This window comes from Macadamia integrifolia, chromosome 9, assembly GCF_013358625.1.
Source record: "Macadamia integrifolia cultivar HAES 741 chromosome 9, SCU_Mint_v3, whole genome shotgun sequence".
Lineage (NCBI taxonomy): Eukaryota > Viridiplantae > Streptophyta > Magnoliopsida > Proteales > Proteaceae > Macadamia > Macadamia integrifolia.
In genome coordinates, this window is record NC_056565.1 from 30,899,962 (window position 1) to 30,921,214 (window position 21,253).

The window sequence follows — 21,253 nt, forward strand, 5'->3', positions numbered from 1 at the left end:
TGGTTCTACTTCATCGTTTCTCTCAAACATCAATCCATGAAAGAAATCGAAGTCAGCACCACCCAGAGCACTGCATAAGAGAACCAAATCTAAGGTCCTTGGCCGGAGGTTGCGCAGGGAAGGAGAAGGGTTTCACTCTTAAATCCATGGTAAAAGTGGAGTACTGAAGGGCCAGGGTAAAATGTAATTGGGTCATGTGTTATAGTCAAAAGGGTAAAACCGCCATTTCAAATCCTCACTTAATAGAGATTAATAGTAAGGGATACGAGCATAATTTGGTATTATGCAGGAAGTGTCTCTCTAATAGCGGAATTTCTCTAAGGGGTGGCGCTGTAAATTACCCAAAATAAAATGTACCAACCTTGGGCCTCAGTTGCTAGATTGTTCATAGTTGGGAGACTGAAACCCCCCACCCCTGATTCTAGTCCAAACCAAGTCTATCAGCATTTGCCATTGGCAACAATACATCAAAACGTAAATCCCCACTGAATGAAAATTAATTAAGAAATAAGAAGGATGAGACTAATTTTTAACTTCACTTTCTGATTGGAGAATTTAATTTCACATTAGCAAGGACCAGATAACACATTTTGGTTGCAGAAAAGATTTGTGATTTTCTAATACAGGAAAATATTACATTATGAATATGACATTTTTTCCCACAAAATTTGGGAGGACAAAATATAGTATCTGGTAAACACTACAAATACACAAAGGAACAATAGCATCGACTGGCAACTCAGGAACAACCAAAACATCTTATTACAGAGCCAACATATTGTTCATAGAAAACTGGTGACTCTGGAGAGGGCTCAGGCTCAGACTTTCTGGGAGAAAGATGTTTAAGGAAGGATTTTACTGCTCCTGCCACTCCATCCTCAGTTTTCATGGCCTCGGCCAGTTCAATGGCACACTGCTTCACCTGCATTGATTGTTTAGGAAGTTTAATAAGAATTGTCCACCTTTCCTAGTAGAAACATCCAATGCTTCACAGGGATAAAGGATCTGCTACGTAGTAAAAACTGTGGAGAGCTTAAAGTCAAGGACTCCAATCCACTGGCCAACCAAAATTGGCACTCCAGAGAAAGCGTATAAGCTATGTATAATTGCAACTATATTTTCTCTTCTAGTACCACTGGTTGGATGTTTCACTGACTTCAACTATCTTTTCATATCTTCTGGTCTAACAGATCTGGTATCAGATCATGAATGAAAGATGCCCAGACACGAGTATGAACAACAGAACAAAGACGCTGGAAACTGGGTAAAGCTGCTCTTTGTTCCAGAAATAAGATACAGCATTGAGTATCCCGGTCAAATAAGTTGAAAACAGTTTCCCCACCCCTTCTCTTTCATTTTGTCTTAGGCTATGCATATTGTTACAGTATTTTCTTATCCACAAATGTAATGAACCTCCTACTCTTTTCAGGTAAAAATCACATAGGCAGATTCACAAAGGCGGCCTCAAGTCGTTTGAGTGGGCTTGGTTGAGTTGTATTCACACACAATTTTGAATTTAGTTATGAATGTATCTAAAAACACATATAGAACAGGAACATGGAAAACATTCAAGAGACATTCATAGCCACTACAGTAAAAGATGTCATCTGTGAGGATATAAGTAAGCTAGCATGGGCATCTGAGCTTCACAGCTGGGGCATCTAGTCATGGATTTCAAAACAATATTCAAATTGTTAGAGCTGAAGTTTTGTTAGAAATAAATTGAGTATATTAATTGGGTCACAAATCCCAATTACTTGGCACAAATCTGAATGATGGTTCAATGTAGTGGAAGAACATCGAAAGTGACAAGAGTATGGATCGACAACTGGGAAGTTTCAGAACATGCCACACTAGCCATTTCATCCTAGTTCAGAAGGAATTCATTGAATATTTGAATTAAAAAAAACCACTAATCATGCACTTAATTATTACCTTGGGGTCAAGCATATAATTTATTGCATCAACCAACTTTTGAAGTGAGAACTCATCAACTGGTATAGGAGCAGGACCTACTCCTCTGGCATGCACTTGATCTCCCCAGAATGGTTGGTCGCCAAAGAATGGTACAACAGTGGTTGGACACTACATATCAGTAAAAACATGCAGTCACCAAAGTGATAACGTGAAATTGAAGGCTTGGACAAGACAAGAAAACTACAGACAGTTACCGCAGATCTAAGGCCAGCAGCTGTTGTTCCAGCACCCCCGTGATGAACCTGAAAGTTAGGTACAAAACAATACCGCCTCACAATTAGAGAAGAAACTTGAGAGAAAGAAAAGACAAGAAGAATGATTGAAATATGAAGCAATCAACATGAAAATACTTTGAACTGAGGTTGAAGATTCAATGGGCTTTACCTACTACTTCCAGCACAAAGAAAAACATTATCATAAAAGAAAGCAAGCATATGGACATATAAAAATAAAAACAACACCATTCATGCTTCATGATCTTCTTTTAAGAATCTAAACAGAAATATTTCCACTCGTTTATAAATCTATTAAGCAGTTCCATAAAACATTTTCAATCTCTTCGATCATTAATTAATATTGTGATGTATTTGTTTATAGTTTAGGTAAGCACAGCGTTAATGCAATCAATTAGACCATCCAAACTTTCTACGCTGAATCAGCTATCAAACACTGTTACATGAAGAGGAACAGACATATGATAGGTCTATAGAGCATTTGATCTCTTAAGCATTAGTTAATACTGTGATGCACTTCTTTTATAGTTTTGTACACAGATTATAAATGCAAACAATAAAACCACCCTGCTGAGATATGAGTCACGAGTTGGGGGTTTGTCCCAACCTAGTATAGTTTGCTTTAGTACTATTTGGTTTCTTATTTAGAGTAGGTTTCCTATTTGGACTACAACTCTAGTACTTGTCTTAAAATAGAAACAGAATAACCATAGTATCCTAAACTAAATAGGAAACAAGAGATAGACCCACAATAGGAAACAAATCAGCTATCATGGGTACACACAAGAGATAAAACTCACGACTTCTCTAATACCCAATAGTCTTTCAACGATGAATCAGCTGCCAAACAATGTTACAGGAAGAAGAACCAAAATAGAAAGGTTCTGACTAGATAACTATTCAAAGCATTTTAATTTCATTTATCTTGATTATTGATTTCACATTATAAATATCTGTCTTTTACAGATTAAACATAAATAAGAGGTTCTTTAAGAGAACAATTATTATTGAGACATGACATATCAATGATTGTTTTTGGTGATTCCTCACTTGTGTTCAAATGTGAAAAAATTGTCTTATTGGTATATCTAACCTCTCTCTCTTAAGTTTCACTGAGTGGAGGATGTTTGTGTTTGCACTTTGCAATGGTTCTTTGGTTGGTCAAGTCACTATCGTGATCTTGGATTTCCAGCATGTGGTAGCAAGTGGCAATCATTTTGATCACCATAAGCCCTTGTGTAAGCCCACCCCTATGGCTTGAAGTGTTCATACATTTCTATAAGTCCAATCCTTGACTTAGTGGTGCCATTACAATTGGACTACATCAAGAGCACCTTCTCAAGTCTTTGAACATTTAATCAACACCAAATTGGATCAAGTCCAAGGAAATTCAATTGGGTCAAGAGCGAGTCAAGTCATCAATGGTATCAACACCAAATGACTCCATCATATGTAGAGGATCTCGTGTTGAGGAAATTGTACTTGTAATAGCACATGTACGGTGATTCCCAACTAAGGACAGCTTAGACACACCGTAACAAAAAGTCCAAAATTTGTACTTTGCTTTGTATATTGGGAAACCTTAACTAAGTGACGTAGATAACTCACTTAATGGGCTTATTTATTGCAAACAAGCCTTGAGTTGGGTTATGTATGTGTTGGGCCTTTAATCCCATGGGTTTTCTTTGTAATGGGCCACTTTAATGGGCCTAAAATATGGGTAGAAAGTAGGAAAACGGGATTTAATTCATTAGTTTAATTAGAGTCCTGTTTTGAGTCTATTTCCTTTGTTATTTCAATTTTTTGTTAGTTTAGGATTCCCTATTAGTGAATAACTAGTTGGTTACCTACTCCAATTGGGGTTCTAGTCTAGTCCTATTTGGAGTCCAAGTTGTCCAACTCCTATTATGTAATGTCTAATCCTACTTGGAGTAACTCCTAGCTATGGTATGACTGCTAATCTGCCCTCTATACATAGTGGAGCTTATGTACTCTTAATTCTCAGATTTGAATAATGAATGATTGCAGTCAATTGCTTAAACAGCCGGGATAGCTGTCGGTGAGATGCTCGGGCCGAGATAGCCAATTCCACCCACACTTGTCTTATTTTTTTTTATTTCTTTTTGTCTGTTTACTGCTGTTGTTATAATCTGCTATTGTTGTTTACTGCTATTGTCAAAATCAGACCCGTTCACATCCTCAAAGTTAGAACCGACCAGCACCCATGGAAGAATTAGGAGAGAGATCGATCTCCTCTTCCCCAATTGATCTCTGATCTGCCTGGCCTTTTCAGAGGGTGTTCACAACCACCCAAGGATCACTCGATCCTCTTCTTGTTGCTGCCCAAGCAGCCCTGCTACAATTATTAAAGAATTCTCTCAGATTCTCTCTCCTAGGTCTGAAAATCAAGAAAGCGCATAACTCTCAAACCAGCTGTCAGAAGCTCTTCATATTTGGGGGGTTTTGTACCCTCCCTGGGCCCAACAATCGACCAAATTTGCGGCTCAATTGGAGCCCCACAGACCCAGCCGCACCTCTCTCTCTCTCCAGCACTATCGCAGGTCATTCTCTCTCCAAGTTATTAAATTCTTTGAATTATTGGCGAATAATTCGGCCAAACAGAATTTTACCGAATTTTACGAATAATTCGGTTTGAATCCGAATTAAATAAAAAATTCTCGAATTTTATAGACCTTTTTAAAATCACAAATAATTCAGCCGAACCAAACTTTATCAGAATTATAAACGAATTTTATCCCATGTAAAAAAAAAAAAAAATTATCTTGAATAAGTCAATAAGCCTTTAAAAAATAGTGTGATTATTATGCATTTATTATCCTAATGTTACTTTTCTTCTCTTTTAACAGAAACCGACAAAGCTTATCTTTCCTAAGGAAATCTCTCACACTTCTAAAAAAAAAACTCACCCCATTTTGGTATGACTAAGACTTACAGTCATTACTCTCTTTCTAATTTAAGGTGAACATGCATGGTGGGAGACGTGGGTCTAGCTGAATTTGTACTCAGTCCCCCCTCTCAGTCTCTCTTTCTCTGATTCAATTATTTGAGTAATAGGAAATGAGTTTAGAAAAAAAAAAGGAGCTAAATATAATATTTTTATCTTTAAAATTTAAAATTTTAATTTTTATATCATTTGTATGTTATATACATATGATAATTGATAGATAATATAAAATAAGTATTGAAAATATTAAAAATAAAATCCGAATTTTTTGTCCTCTTTTTGTTTTTGTAAACGAATAATTCCCAAATCCGAATCCGAAATCAAATTTTATTATCTCCGCTTTTTTGACCAAATCGTTGAATTGATGAAACGAATTAATCCGAATAATTCTTCATCCAAATAATTCCCGAATCCGAATTTAATAACTATGCTCTCTAATCGGGTTGGTTTTTGGGCTGGTTTTGCTGCTGCATTGCTATTGTATCCTTGGGCGTTTATTTACTGGTCTTATTTCTCTTGTTTCCTAGTCTATTGCGGGTTAGTCTTGGGTAACTTTTGGGTCTTGAGTTGTTTGTTTGGGTTATAAACTGCTGGGGTAGTTTACTTGTAACCTACGTCTGCATTACTTAGACTATTTGGTAGACCGGCCTCAGGAAGCCATATGACTAAAATTGGGTGTTCTTTATTTAGAAAACATTTAAGTTAATTTGAAAATGAGTTGTCAAAAATCAGATATAAGAATTCAACCTGATCAGCAACCGGCTCACCGGTTGATAATTAGCTGATCTCTTCCCAAGAGCTCTCAGAGCAGCCAGCTGATAAAATTGGCTCGCCAGTACCAACCGGCTGATTAGTCCTAAGTGCATTGTGTGTAACCGACTGACGGACAGCAGCCAGCTGTTCACCGGACGAAGCACTAGTTTTCCGATGAGTGGTCAGTTACTGTTCAAAGGCTATATAATGTCTATGAACAGTAAACGGTCACTGACTCCGTCTTTCCTGTTTGGTGCAACCAGCATGATGGTTGGAAGAAACCTACCATGCACATCCCACAACTTCAAGGCAATTTTTACTGATCTTACATTTGGATTTAGACTTTGGCGAAAACATGAAAGTTGTAGCTCTCTAAGTCTAATCCAAATGGCGAAAAAATGAAAGTTGTAGCTCTCGAAGTCTAGTTTCAGATTGTTGAGATATGAGTCACGAGTTGGGGCTTTGTCCCAAGCTAATATAGTTGCTTCCTTTCCTAGTTACACCAGGTTGCTTTAGTATTATTTGGTTTCCTGTTTAGAGTAGGTTTTCCTATTTAGACTACAACTCTGGCACTTGTCTTAAAATAGAAACAGAATAACCATAGAAAACAAGAGATAGACCCACAATAGGGAACAAATCAGCAGGTTTTCCTATTTAGACTACAACCCTAGTAATTGTCTTAAAATAGAAACAGAATAACCATAGTATCCTAAACTAAATAGGAAACAAGAGATAGACCCACATTAAGAAACAAATCAGCTATTGTTGGTGCACACAAGAGTTAAAGCCCACGACTTTTCTAACACACACAAATCTAATATTCACATGAACATGAAACAAACATGAGCCAACTACAGAAAGAAGCCAACTACAGAAAAAAGTAAAGAGGATTCAAATATTCACATGGCCATGAAATAGTTCTAATGCAAATGATGCTTCTATTTGAATTAAGCTTCCAGAAATAGGAATAAATAATCACATCTTACCACTGCTTTGCACCTCGAGAATAGCCAGTCATGAGGGCAGTTGTCTAGTAGACATACAAAATCAGGAGGTTCTGCCACTAGGGGAAAAAACCCAGGTAAACAAATACAAAATGCTTCCACAAGTTGAGGATAAATAAAATCAACTGGATATATTGTTACAAAGATTAGAGTTGTCAAGGTGCATAACAATTTAAAAAATAAGAGTTTGATACTTACAGTCTCCAAGACCACCCCACCCTTTATTAATGATGCCTCTCTGTCCAGTCATTCTCAGTGCCTCCACAATTATTTGTGTCATTTTCTCTGGCTCTTGAAGAGGCTATTACGAATTCACAAAGTTAAAAAGAGAAATACTAAAGAAGTACCCCAGTAAAAAATAGCACATCATATCTCATGGGTGCTAGTAATTTGTGGACATAATACATGAGCAGAAGCAAATAAAGAATCTGATGAGATAAATGCAGTATTTCAGTAGTAATATAACACATCAAGAGGCACAAATGTTTTGAGTGCAATTTCAATGACATTACGGACAGAATTCTAATCCTTTACCCTTATATTATTTAGCAGATAACCTTCTTTACAAATGACACTAAGTTGTGTTCTTTTTACCAGGTGACACAAGTTTTAGAGCCTAACACAGCTTAAAACAGAAAACAAGTTGCTTCATCAACACATTGCTTGATCTACTACACTGATGAACAGATCACAATGTCCTAGAAGACAATCCTATTTCTGCTGAAGTAGCCTCACAAAACCAAGCTTACACTTCAGGAGAAGTCAAGACCAGGTCTTCTGTTAGGTTGAAATCTATGAAAAATGAAGCTATCTTAGCAGTGCACTAGTGCTGTATCTAAGAGGATTCCTCCGCTAGAAGATTTATTTTATTAGCCATTACATTAGCTGAACTAATGCTATTCAATCAAAATATGCAGGTTGACAACATTTTTGTTTTCTTTTTGAGTACAAAATAAGTAGTTTCTTAAAACCAGAAATATTTTTTAAGTCTTTGCATCTCAAGCCGAGTGGGTACCCAACTTTAATAATTGTGATTTAAGAAAATTTTCTGCATCTCAAGCTGAGAGGGTATGCAACTTTAATAAGTTGAGATTTAAGACTGACTGAAAAAGAAATTTTTTTTTTGGCACATATGTCTATCCAATGTTCCCTTGTTTTTTAATGAGAAATAGAGATATAATTATGCTAGGGCACAATTTGGGCTATCCTATAGAAAAGAATCTGTAAGTGCAACTATGTACTCACATTGTTTCAACCAAAACATTCAAGTAATGTGAGAATCTCCTTTGTCCTTTCTTTCTGGCTTTATCTATTTTTTATTACATTTCAACCCATTAATTCTTCATCATTTTGCAACTGCAATTGTTTGGATTAAAAATAGCTTAGTTCATATCAAAAGTAAAGGTACCCAGGGAAGTGAATTTCCCACAACAAAAATTACATTCTTTAATGGGTCCGCATATAAAACCATTCATTTTCATAACTGAAGTGCATAATGTGATATTGGCATTAAGACATTATTCCACTACTTCTAAACCTAATAACATTCTTATTAATTGGGAATGTTAGGCCACGAAATCTAGTCCTCTTTCTTTTCTTTTCTTTTCTTTCCTCTTCTTCTTCTTCTTCTTCTTTTTTTATTTTTTATTTTTTTTTATTTTTTATTTTTTTAATTTTTTATTATTATTATTTTTTTTTTTAAATCTGTAAACTCATCATATGTAATAATCGCCTCCCAATTTGGGCACAGGACACATAAAGAAAAAAGCTCACGGCTCCTTATGTGATTATATCAAGTAAAGATCATCTTAGAATCCAAATATTTTTTTGATATATATTTTATATTATATATACTTAAAACTATAAAGCACCCTAAGTACTGATCAAGTTTCCAGGGTTTGACAAGTTCCATCAGGTTTTATCCCATTACTGAAGCAGAAAAAATCAGAGACTTGATCAAGATTGAGCCAACTCTGCCATATCCTCAAGTTTGCTTATGCATCCTAAATTGGTGTTCCACCGAAGTGATGATGAGATCATGAGCATGCTAGCTGTCCTGCCTCTCAAACATCTTATGCCTAGATCTGCAATCACTAACGCTGGCAATAATAACAAGTAAGGACCAAAAGAAACTCACAAGGCTACCGAAACCGACATAGATAGGCGCATCACCCGCTTCAATCCATTTCACTAGTGAGTCTGGAGGCACATAATTTGAAGCAAGGTCAAGGAAGCAGAAACCAACAACATCAATCTTGGACCCCCAGTCTGCAAACAAATCAAGTAAAGCTAGACCATATTAGATTGGAGCCCATAAAAAACTACAACAAAAAAAACCTCCAACCAGCTATACCATTCCTGCTTGCTTACAAATAAATGTGGAATTGAGAAAACAATATATATTATGATAATTAAAGCAAGAAACAATATATCTCCTCGGGTAATGGACTTTCCTATTCCTGACACTATTTTAACAGAACAAAGGTGAAATTATCCAACTTTGATATTTTTTTAAAAGAAATAAAAAAGCATGACATTTTGAGTACCATAGAAATAGAGAACTATCTGCAAAAGACAAAACCCCAAACTCAAATGTCCATAAGAGTTCAAACATTGGATGGAGCGCAATCAACCACAATCTGCGACATTGCTAGGAAGTGCGCCTTTGGGACTACCATCAACCACATTTGGATGGACCACAACCTTCGTAGATGAACTTCCAACTCCAGATCTTTTTATAAGATTTGAAATGCCATGTACTTTGATGTCTCCTCCAAACTTGTTTTGATCACTTCTCGTTCTATTGAAGATTCCCCAAGGAACAGGCTTGTTGTTGTCTCTTGGGGACTGCCTTTGTCTCTTTTGCTTCCCCCATCCCCCCCTCTAGGGATTTATCCTCTGTTCTTTTGTTGTTTCCCCTTTGGGGCCTTGTATATCTCCCCCCCCCCTCCCCCTTTTTCTTCTCCCTTTGGAATTGAATTATTTATTCACCCAAAAAATAAGAGTCGAAACATAATTTGAACAGCTCAAAGTTTCAAACAATAGAGAGAAAATAGAAATATCACAAAACGCAACTTCCTAGTTTCAGTCATAACATGAACCTTGAATAAACAATTAAAATAATAATTGAATTTAGATAACACCTGTAAACAGTTATGCAAGCTTAGCTTTTAATAATGTACAACTAAAGAAGTTGAATGATACCATTATTATTATGATATTAAGAATCAAAGGAACAACCTTTCGGTTTCGGCACAAGGTGAGGACTCCAAATGTATCCATGAGGCACATCAGAAGTAGACCCTTGGGCACCACTTAAATATGTGACTGGTCTTAACTTCAGCTTTTTCTTCCGGAATTCATTTATCATGTCTCGTATTCCGAGCCATATTAATGTGTCAACAATTTGGTACGACAGCTGCATAATTTACTCCGAATAAGACAAGAAAGTGAAACTAACTAGTAAAACAAGATATTACTTCAGTATAAAATGGTATTGATAACTGAAAGACAACGTAGAAACTTTTTTTTTTTTAATTCATCTCACTCTATATCCAGCATGTTGCTTGACACGGGATAAAGGATGCGGAAATTCATTGGTTGGCCTGCCAAGAGACAATCAAGCGTCACTATAGTTGCACTCTCAATATAAGAATAGAGACATTCTGTGGTACACAAAAGAAGTTTAAAACGCTTAGTTTCACACAAAAATACAAGAAAGCACTTGCAGGACTCAAATTAACAAATAAGGCCACATGAACATTAAAGCATTGACAGCCCATATGCCAAGCAAAACTTACGTCCATGGCATGGTGAAAAATATATGGAGCGGTACTTTCAGTGCTTCTGCCACATGCGTATGTCCTGAAAAGTATCCATTCCAGTTAGTAATTGAAGCCAAGGCTTCCTCTCTTTATTTTTTTTTTTTTTTTTTGGGGGGGGATTGAGGGTGTGAATAAAAAATTCATTACCAGGAGAAAAAAAAAATAAAATATAGGGGAAAAAAGGGAGGGGGGAGGAAGACAGACAACAAACCTACAAAAGAGGAGCAAACCCTACCAAGAGTTTGGGGGGGGGGGGAGAGAAAACAAACTACAACCAAGAAGGGGCACAACAATCAAAGGGAGGGGGATAGCAAGATGGAAGAGGGGAGAACCCAAGATACAACAATGAGCCTGTTCCTTGGGGATTTTCTAACAGAGCCAGGGGGGAGGGAGGTGAGTTTAGAGCAAGAGCAACCCAGTGCACAAGGCTGGAAGCAAGTTTAGAGCTAACATAAAAATAGAAGCCATTCCAAATCTTGTCATAGGATCTAAATTAGATGTCCATCTACACAGATTTCGCTCCATCCAATTTAATTGCACCAGAAGATAAAATATACCCATATTTTAATTTCACAGATCTATTGAAAGTCGAAACGTTAAGTAACACGAAAGGTTAGTGAAATAGATTTTACAGGACTTAAGACATTCATCCCAAGTAACATCATCAGGATAAGCCAATAAAAAGAGCTAACCCTTTTTTTTTCCTTTTTCATTCAAGAAGTTTGACCCCTCCCCCCAATTTTGTTTTCAGTGTTTTCATTTAATGGAATCTACATAACATTGATGTTAGCTGGAATCAGTCTGGTGCCATTCCATGCATGTTCCATGAACCATACATCTTAAAATATCTCTGAAACTTTCTCCAGGACTGGGCCTTAGACTATAATACAACCATCAGACATCTCTTCCTAAACTGCTTTAGATTTGTACTTCAATGGTGTTCTATCTGCAGTTATAACAGTTCTTCAAAGTATCTTCTTACCCAATGAGGTGTTCAAAAATTGTACGAGCAAGCACCATTGTACATGAGAACTAATGACATATAGGCCAGATGGTAGCACTTGGTTCAGATCAATTAGCCAAGAAATTCAATCCTAACAATCCGAAGAGATGGTTGTATATGTTTTCATTTTAGAGAACAATATCTTATAAGTCTACTGTTAAAGTAAATAGCATTTGACATTCTTTCCAATCCCTTATAAAATGGGAGAACCAAGAATCTGGAAGCATATCATCACTTGACTATGGAAAAAGAAGTCATCTTGGAACCATGGTGAAGTACACTAAGGTTAGATAGACTAAAATTTAGTGGTTAGATATTCAAACCCTAGGGTATGCTGCTCACATGTCAGGTTTCAGACCAAATGGTATAAGAATTGACAAAATAAAGCTTTGAAAATTCAATTAAAATGTTAAAAAGCGTGGAGGTCTGAAAATACGAGGGAAATATGTCATAGTAATGTATATACTTGAGGTTTCACTGAAATTTCCTAAATATCCAGCTGTCGGACATAGTTGTCAAAGCATCACCCAGGCGTCCAGGCTCCTTTTTGGATGGGCACCTATTGGTGTCACCTCAGTTTTTGAACCCCCCCCCCTCCAACATCTTGGGTTGCCTAGCGCTTTACATACGAGGGTCGCCCTTGTCTGCGGCCTGACACCTGCCCGCTTCTGTCTGTTCATACCTGGATTCTTACACACATAGCACAACCAGGCATATAAAGCAAGAGGTATATAATCAAGTTAGAGGTTCCCTCTAGATTGTGCAGTCCAGAGAAATTTTTTCTAACCAACCATAGCCCACACTGTCAACTAGTAGTCCAAGCCAACCAAATTACTTTACAACAGCAAACAAAAAAATAAATAGGGAAGAAATAAATTGATAAACTAATTTGATTTATCTTAGTCGATATATTTACATAACCAGAACATATTCTAGAACATGCTAACAGCCTTGATGATCCAAGGTATATGGTCGAAATTCTGAAAACAATTCAAATATGTCATCTTTCTTCCCAAGGTTTATAATTTAGATGAAGTGAAAAGATGATGGGTTGTTGCTAAACATTAGACATTAGAAATATTCATGGACAAAATATTTCACAGGAGCATGTGCAGAAGAAAGCTATCAGAAAATAGAAAAAACGTGATTGAACCTAACCGTATGCTGGTGGATTGGCAATTATGGCTTCTGCTCTAAAAGGAATACCAGAATCAATATCAGGATCCTTGCATGCTGGAAGTAGAGATGATATGATTTCCTTTATTTGCTTGCGCTGAGTAGGTATTTCAGAAGGTCCAGATGGCAAGAAGCCCTTATTCTTGACCATATCTGCACATAAAGGAAATGGCAGAGTATCAAGTGCATCAACTACAGAAAATTAAACAAATCAAGTACCACACGAGAACTGCTTTAATATCTAACAAATGATATTTCCACACTGAAAGAAAAGCAAATAAAGGAAATGGAAATGGAGAGGAAAAACAGTACCAACTTGTCTACAATCACTGAAGCATAAGATGCATGAAGAAAAGAAGAAAACATATTAAAGCTTCCGAGGTAACATTAATAATAATGTCATTTTCTTAACAAAATAAGTTCAGATGAAAGCACATTAAAAAAAAAAAAAAATAAATCAAATAAAATAAAAAGAGGAAAAGCACTCAATAGGAATGGTTCTCCAATTAAAGAGTAAGTAAATAGGATTATTCAGATTATAACTTGGAAGTATCAATGGACAATGATTAATGCTTTGGAAACTTGCTATGGTTTTTTTCTGAAAGGTATTTCAAATATAAAGTATTTCGAGTACGGCTGTTTCTGTTCAAAAGAAAGAAGGTAACATGCAAACCAACCATTGTCCTCCCCAAAACTTCAGATTTTCAATTCAACCATACAGTTTTCATTTGAAAAAACATCCCCTGATAAGTTCTAAATATTGCAAATTTGCAATGGTGAACAAAAGATACTATACTATGGACCAATGGACCACCTGGAAGTAATACAATCCCACTGCATTAAAGACCAATAAACAAAGGCATAGTTTCCAATCCTTGCGCCATATACTTTTTAATTGAAGTTCCTAAAAGAGTTGGCATGGACAAATTGGAAATAAGTGCATAGAAAACAGAAAAGGGCATATATCATAATGTTTAGCTGCCTGTGCAAGAAAGGATAGGAAGTTCTTTACAATCACAAACAGCTCGAAAACTAAGCACTTAATACAAATGAAAACAGATGAGAGATCCACATTGCCAAATCCAAGAGGCTACTGGATTATGGTCGAGGAGAAACATATAGGTCACTTACAACCAGCTAGAACTTTTGGGTCCCCTCCTAATGGATAAAACTCCAACCCAGCGGTCAGGACAAATTCTTTGAAATTTGCATGAGTTGCCAATCTAACACGATGCCCAAAATCCTGCATGCAAATATGAGTGTCACTCAAATAGGAGCAAAGGAAATCTTTTCAGCGATATGTCAAATTAAGTAGTTCAAGGGGGACAAAATATAATAACAATGAAAGTTGAAAAACACTTGGTAAGTAAGAAAAACAACCTCCAAAGACTAGGAGAATACAATTCCACTCAAAATATCAAAATAGTGCTGAAACTAAACCCAAGAAGAAATACATATAAATAGAAAAGAATCCTGGAAAACCAGATCTAGAATTTAAGGGTGCAACTAAACCAGATAATGTTCTGAAAGTAAGAACCTAGCCAAAGGCTCAGAACGAACTGCTTCAATTATGAGATTTTTAAAACAAAAATCCAAAATTAAAGTTTCAAAATCAAACCTTAGAAGGAGAGTAAAACAGACATTGAATTGAGAAGTGAGCTGGTTTTGCAACAGGCCAGTAGCAGGATTTCAAAAATTATTGAAGACGATGGATGACCTAACCTGGATGGTTGTTGAAGAAGAAATCCCAGAACAACCTTGCAGATCTTGAAATTGAAAACAGAACAAAGAAGTGAGGAAGAACAGAGGGAAAGCTGAATATCCCACTGAAAATGACTTTGATAATCTTCCCAACCCATGAAGAGAAAATCCACTTTCATAATGAATCCAAATGTAAAAAAGAAGCACTAAAGCTTCCAGACACGAATTTAATTCCATCAACCATACAAAATGTAAGATACAATACCCAGGTAGGACACTTTTACAGAACTACAACTTGATTGAATTACCTCTGAATCTAAATCAACCTAATCCTAATACTTCTCTTAAAACTCGATCTTTAAAGTAAAACCAATTACAATTCTTTAAATGAAAAATAAGATTAATTCTATTTGTCTTCTAACCAGACTGATTCCTTAGAGACTAACTATTACCAACCATGAGAGGTCGCACATAGTTGCTGCTTCTATACAGAAACCAGGCTAGCTAACTTTTGGTTGGACTTCTACACTGGACTTTACTTCTGGATGTGGGCTTGCAATAAGCACCGTGATACAGGGGAGTTTAAAACCTACTCCCACAGGAGAGGCAAACAGGCCTTAAAGGCCTTGAAGGAAAGGAGGCCTTGAAGAGGCAATTTTAATCTGTTTTTCCAAACAGTCCTTAGTGGTGGAAAGCCAGTTGGGGAAAGGGAGAAATCTAAGATAGGATCTCAGAGTTGCAAGGGGAAGAGGGGTCATGTATTCACACACTCACCTTGACCAAAAAAATAAAATAAAATTTTGTACTCTAATTTTGTCCATCGGTTACAAGCAACGCCCATATTAAAGATATAAATCTATGACTCTAAAAATGAAAGTAGAATTCAAAATTATCTAGCTTACTATCTCCTACGTTTCCAACTCAAATAAATAAAATAATTAAAAAGTAACTAAACCAATTCCAACCCTTAGTGGACCAAAAAACCCAAGTTGGACCAATTCTTGGTTTGGACCTCGAAAGTGGGTCATGTTTGTCTAGCTAGGCTAGAGCAACTGCATCATCTCGCCTCCTTTGAAAAGAACTCGACACTAGCCCTTTAAGGATGAGGTCCAAGAATGCCATCTGAGTCAACTCGTCGAAGGAGAAATGTAATAGCTGCCTTCATGAGTTTGATAGACAGAAGATCTTTTGTTGGAAGAAACTTCATCTCAAGCACACCATGCTGAATGGAATATGTAATTATGTATACTCATAACCACAGTGCTTAGCATTCTTATCATACAACCATGGACATCCTAGAATAATGTGGCACACTTTTAGAGGGAGGACATCAAACTGCACCTGATCAATTAGGCCACCAATGGAATACATGAGAAAAAAAAACTTCCATTAATCATGAGATTTGTGTTGTTCACCCACACAACCTTATAGTGATTCAGATGGGGCTCCTTCTTTAAACTCAACTTGTGAACAACATCTTCAACGATGACATTGGTGCAACTTCGGGGTCAATTACCATAGTACATAAGTTGTCATTGCATCGCACCCTAGTTTGTAAGATATTGTTACGATGCCCATCTTCCTTGTCGGGAACCTTCTGTGTCATCAAGAGAGATGAATAATATAGCATTTTACGGGCATGCCTAAAATGACAAGTGCTAAGAAAAGATATGCATAGAGTAGGGCTCGATTCGAGTATCACCACGGATAGTGTTTTGTGGAGGACAAAGATCTGTGTAGCCAACCACTTGTAGGGTATGTTCCTATGATGCGTCTTTGACTACTACTTTATTTTCTTCTCTAACCTCTTTTCTCACTCTTTTGTGTGCGTCTTTTTATTCTTTTTCCATATCGGATCCATGTAGCCGACCCCATTTAGTTGGGATAAGATTGTGATTGTTGTTGTTGTTGTCATTGTTGTTGTTGATGTTCGCCGTCACTATCACCATTAATGACCTCACTAGGCTAACACTCACACTCAGCCTCCAGATTTACTGTCCTTGTCTTCCGTTGTTCTTCCAGTGCAAATGATATGAAATTTATCCTGGTCAATATAAGCGACCAACGAATTAGGGCACCGAGCAAACATATAACCATACTCCTTGCACCTAAAACATTGAATAGCTACCTTAGGCATCACTAAAGTCCTGTCATATCCATGCTAAGGCGGAGAGTAAGGTTTGTTTGAACCTAGCTAAGGTGGGAAGAAGGATGAAGCGATCATGTACGAGCCATAGAAGAACCATTAGCATGTGGTTTACTAATCAAAATCGACTTCTCTTAAGAAGAAGACTATTGTGGGTGGGAGTTAATACCTAAGGAATATGTGTCGGTAAAAGTCCTCCGAGGGTATTGCCTCTCAAACATTCCTCAACCTGATATGCCACCTGAACCGTGTCCTCCATTGTAGGAAATCGACTAGATGCTAATGCAGCACTAATCTGAGGGTGTCAACCACTGTGGAACTGAGTTACCAATACCTCTTTGCTAGATCAAACAACAAGAAATACGAAAATAAATAGACAAAAGATCCGCACGACACAGAGATTTAACGAGATTCACACACCAGTGTGATGTGCTACGTCCTTTGACGAAGAAGAAGATGTTTCACTATGCAAAAGAGAGATTACACCCAAGCAACGGCGAGAAAATTCACCCTCAAACCCTAGCTCGATAAACCCCCAAAATACAATGAATTTCTCAACAAGACAACAGTACATTATATACTCCAAGTCACAGGTCGACCCATCAGGTCGCAGTCGATCCGGTAAACCCCTTTGCTTCAAGCACAGATCTTAGAAAACTTCCCATTTGGGTTGCCACCAAAATATGTCGGAGCAGGTCAATCTTCAAAAGGGATCAAGAATTCGAGACAAACTTAACACTCTTCATAGTTCATCCCATTCAAAATCAGATCTAGTAGCGAAATATTAGAATCTACAACATACTACTCAATTATCAAGCTTACTTGTATTAACTGTGCAAAGCTAAGGTGCATGCACTGCTTGTAATCAGTTGGAAAGAATCTCCAATTCATGGCTTCACTCATATCAACCCAAGTAGTGACTATCCCAATGCCTCGTGTCCAATTCTATTGTTGCTTCTTGATCCATCAGACTAGAGGAGTGCCCTTCAGTTTAGCCTTTGCAAAGATCTTTTTGGCCTCAATTAAACTATACCACTACTAAAATGTATCCAAGCTATGAATCCAATCAAGGTATTGTTCTAGATTGTTGTCCCCATAAAAATTAAGGGCATCCAGCTTTGCACCTCTATCAGCTCTATAAATAGGATCATCATATTGACTAACTTCGTATGTGCTGGTGGAGGCAGTGGTGGTGGTGTAGTATGAAACAAATGTCGTGGGATGGGTTGGGAGAATCCCCATATTGCATGTGACTCTTTCCTTTATTGGACGCCCCCAGTTGATCAACAAAAGTTTGCATGGATTTCATCATAGTATGGAGGGAACTGACAGTTACACTGAGGATATCGACACGTCCAATGAGGGTGTCAATTTTTGGATCAGTTTCAACTTTATAGTTGAGTTGTGGAAGAATCTCACTATTGGCCACCATGGTTAAAATATGGATAAAATCTCCAAATTAGTAGTGATCCCAAGAATCCAAAACCTTATTTGGAATCACTAGGGGCCCACACAAGCAAGCGAAAATTCAAATCAAATTTGAAGTGGTGAAACTATAATTATATTGAAGTTTAATAAGAATAGCAAACTGGTAAATAAACTGAAATTCCTAAGAGGGTGGCAGTACCATAATATTGGATGTTCAACTAGAAACACAAGAAGAATATAACAAATAAAGGGGGAGGGGTAAACTTGGAAGCAAGTTTTAAAAAAAAGGATAACTCAAAATAAGAATAAAAGAAAGGGGTATCTTTGGAAAAAGTAAAAGATTAAGCCTTAACGAAAGTAAGACGTAAAGGAGAGGTAAAATTGGAAAGGTACGGTTTAAAATAGGGATACTTATCATGGGGGAGCAAGGAATAAAGTACCAGTACTAGTCGTCGTATCGGTTGGCCAAAATTAAGATACGTATCGGAGGGTATCGTATCGTATCGTATCGAAGATATGCACATAAATGGATAGGAAACACTTTTTTATACAAATGGATAGGAAACACTTTTTCATACACTTCTGCATTTAAAAAAAAAAAGGTTCAAAAAAGCTATATATAACATAAATTACGCATAAATGCTAAATAGAGAGTATCGCACTGAGACTCCAAGGCTTGTAGTTGTTTATGGGTGTAAAATCCTTGTTCCCAACCTTGATTTCCACTTTAGTTAAAGAGAAAAATGGCTAGCAACTTTAGAACAAAAGCCCCTCTCAAAAAATCTTGTTTTGTTGAGAAATAGCCCATCTTGGCCATTACATGACCGCAGCGCACCGTATTGGTACGTATGATACCATATTAGTATGTATTAACCGATACATACCGAAACGTACATAACCTCGATTTTTTATTTTCCATAGAGTAATGGTACGTATCGGTATGTATCGTACGATATATATCATTGCAAAAAGGATTTTAAAATTTCCATAAAGGGATTCGGTAAGGGCCTATGCCAATACAATACGATACAGACTATAATTTAAACCTTGGGGGAGTATTAGTTTTCTTTGTCCTCTAGAAAATGATACTTGCAGTGGAAATATGATACTTGCAGTGGCAATGTTTGAAGGCAACTAAGAGAGCTGCAATGTGAGGAAGGAGAGTTTCTTCGCGTGAAATTGACTAACAGTGAGGAAGAGTTGAAACCAGAGGTGCAAGGGGAAGAAATGGAGTGACTTTGATAGCTCCAAATTGTCTGTAGCATCTGCCCAACAATGACTAATATAACAACAACTCAACCTTATCCCAACTAGATGTGGTCGGCTACATGGATGCTTGCCCTCCAATCAGTTCTATTCGACTTCATAGTACAAGGCCTAAGATATGCATGTCTTTCCTCACCACTTCTCATAAAGTCATTTTAGGTCTTCCCTAGCTCTTGTAGATCCTTTAATCTTAATCAAATCACTCCTTTGTACTGGAGCATCCAAATACCTTCGTTGAACATGGCCATGCCACCTCAACTGACTTTCTCATAGCTTACCATGAATCGGAGCTACTCTCAAACTAACTCTAATATGAACGCTCCTTACTTTATCCTTCCTAGTTTTACCCCTCATCCATCTCAACAGTCTCCGCTACACTGAGTTTATTTACATGATACTTCTTAATGACCCAACATTCCACACCATACATCATACCCGGTCATATGACTATCTAATACAATTTTCCTTTAAATTTCCAAGGAATACTTCAATCAAACAACACTCTGGATGCACTCTCCATTTCATCCATCCTATTTTAATTCTTTGTGAAACATCATCCTCAATATCACCTTCTTTATTTATGATTGAGTCCAATTACCTAAAATAATCACTTTGCGAAACCTACCTCTCATCAATTTCACCACCTCATTATCCATACACGTGTGACTAAAGTTACATACCAAATACTCCATCTTCGTTGTACTTATCTTAAAACCTTTTAATTCCATGGTTGATCTCCATAACTCTAACTTGGAGTTAACCCCTGATTTTCTCTCATCCACCAAAGCAATATCATCAGTAAAAAGCATACACCAAGAAACCTCATCTTGAATGTCTTAGTTAATTCATCCATGATAAGCGCAAACAAACAGGGGCTTAAAGCTGATCCTTGATAAAACCCAATTGTAACTGGGAATTCAATATGTTGAACCCCACGGTTCTTACACTAGTCACCAACCATCATACACATCATTAACTATAACTAACGTAGAACTGAATTTGAATAAACAAAACAATACCAAAATAGGACCTTTTCCCAAAGAATAAAAATTCAGAATAGGAGAATGATTAATAACAGAAAATCAGATGCTCAAATCAGAATAAAACTCAGGTGGAGTTCTGTTCTATGGAGGAAGAACCTTTGCTGAAAATCTCAAATCAATCCAATGGACAGATCTCAGTTTTATGAACCAATCCTTGTTGCACTAGGAAAGAGGTATTTCAGTCAAAGCTCTTTCAATCAGTTTATCAAATTGAAAACAGAATTGATGTAGTAGCGCTATGATGGATCGACCCAAAACCAAATTCAATTTGGGATCAAAGTTACTGATTTGGGTTCAAGGATAATGGAATATTCTAGGATTTTATTTTATTTGTAATCTTTCATTTTAGGTAGTTTCTAGATAGGTAACAAGTTTCCAATTCGAGTCATCCTTTGTTTCTAATTCTATTAGTCTAGATTTAGGAGATTTTATTTATGTTTTACTCTTTGACTTTAATTAGAAGCTTTAATTTTAGATTATTATAAATAAGGCATGTAAACCAAGTTATGGGATGGATTATTGAAGAATGAATTGAGTTGTGAAATTTCCTGCGTGGCTGCTCTCTTCCCCCCCCCCCTTCTTCTAGCCGACCTCTCCCTCCCTTCTTCTTTGCTAGTTCTCTCCCAACCTCTGTTTCTGAACATTCTCCCCTGTCCTTACTCTCTTGTGCGATCACTCTCCCTGCCCCCCTCTTCCCTGTGATCTCTCTATCCCCCCCCCTCTTCTCCCTTTTC

The 21,253-nt window shown here is 37.0% G+C and overlaps 1 protein-coding gene across 1 annotated transcript in view; it reads right to left on the bottom strand.

The window, feature by feature from the left end:
- Window positions 1–517: 517 nt before the first annotated feature.
- The window catches only part of LOC122088475 (sterol 3-beta-glucosyltransferase UGT80A2-like), a 72,663-nt gene continuing 51,927 nt past the window's right edge, over window positions 518–21,253 (bottom strand). Inside the window, exons 4-14 of the mRNA XM_042657754.1 lie at window positions 14,067–14,178; window positions 12,918–13,088; window positions 10,733–10,796; window positions 10,480–10,537; window positions 10,173–10,350; window positions 9,070–9,200; window positions 7,131–7,233; window positions 6,915–6,991; window positions 2,172–2,219; window positions 1,936–2,085; window positions 518–922 (exon numbers count right to left, since the gene is read on the bottom strand). Of these exons, the coding sequence (XP_042513688.1) occupies window positions 740–922; window positions 1,936–2,085; window positions 2,172–2,219; window positions 6,915–6,991; window positions 7,131–7,233; window positions 9,070–9,200; window positions 10,173–10,350; window positions 10,480–10,537; window positions 10,733–10,796; window positions 12,918–13,088; window positions 14,067–14,178 (1,275 nt within the window). The 3' untranslated portion in view covers window positions 518–739. The remainder of the gene's footprint in view (window positions 923–1,935; window positions 2,086–2,171; window positions 2,220–6,914; window positions 6,992–7,130; window positions 7,234–9,069; window positions 9,201–10,172; window positions 10,351–10,479; window positions 10,538–10,732; window positions 10,797–12,917; window positions 13,089–14,066; window positions 14,179–21,253) is intronic.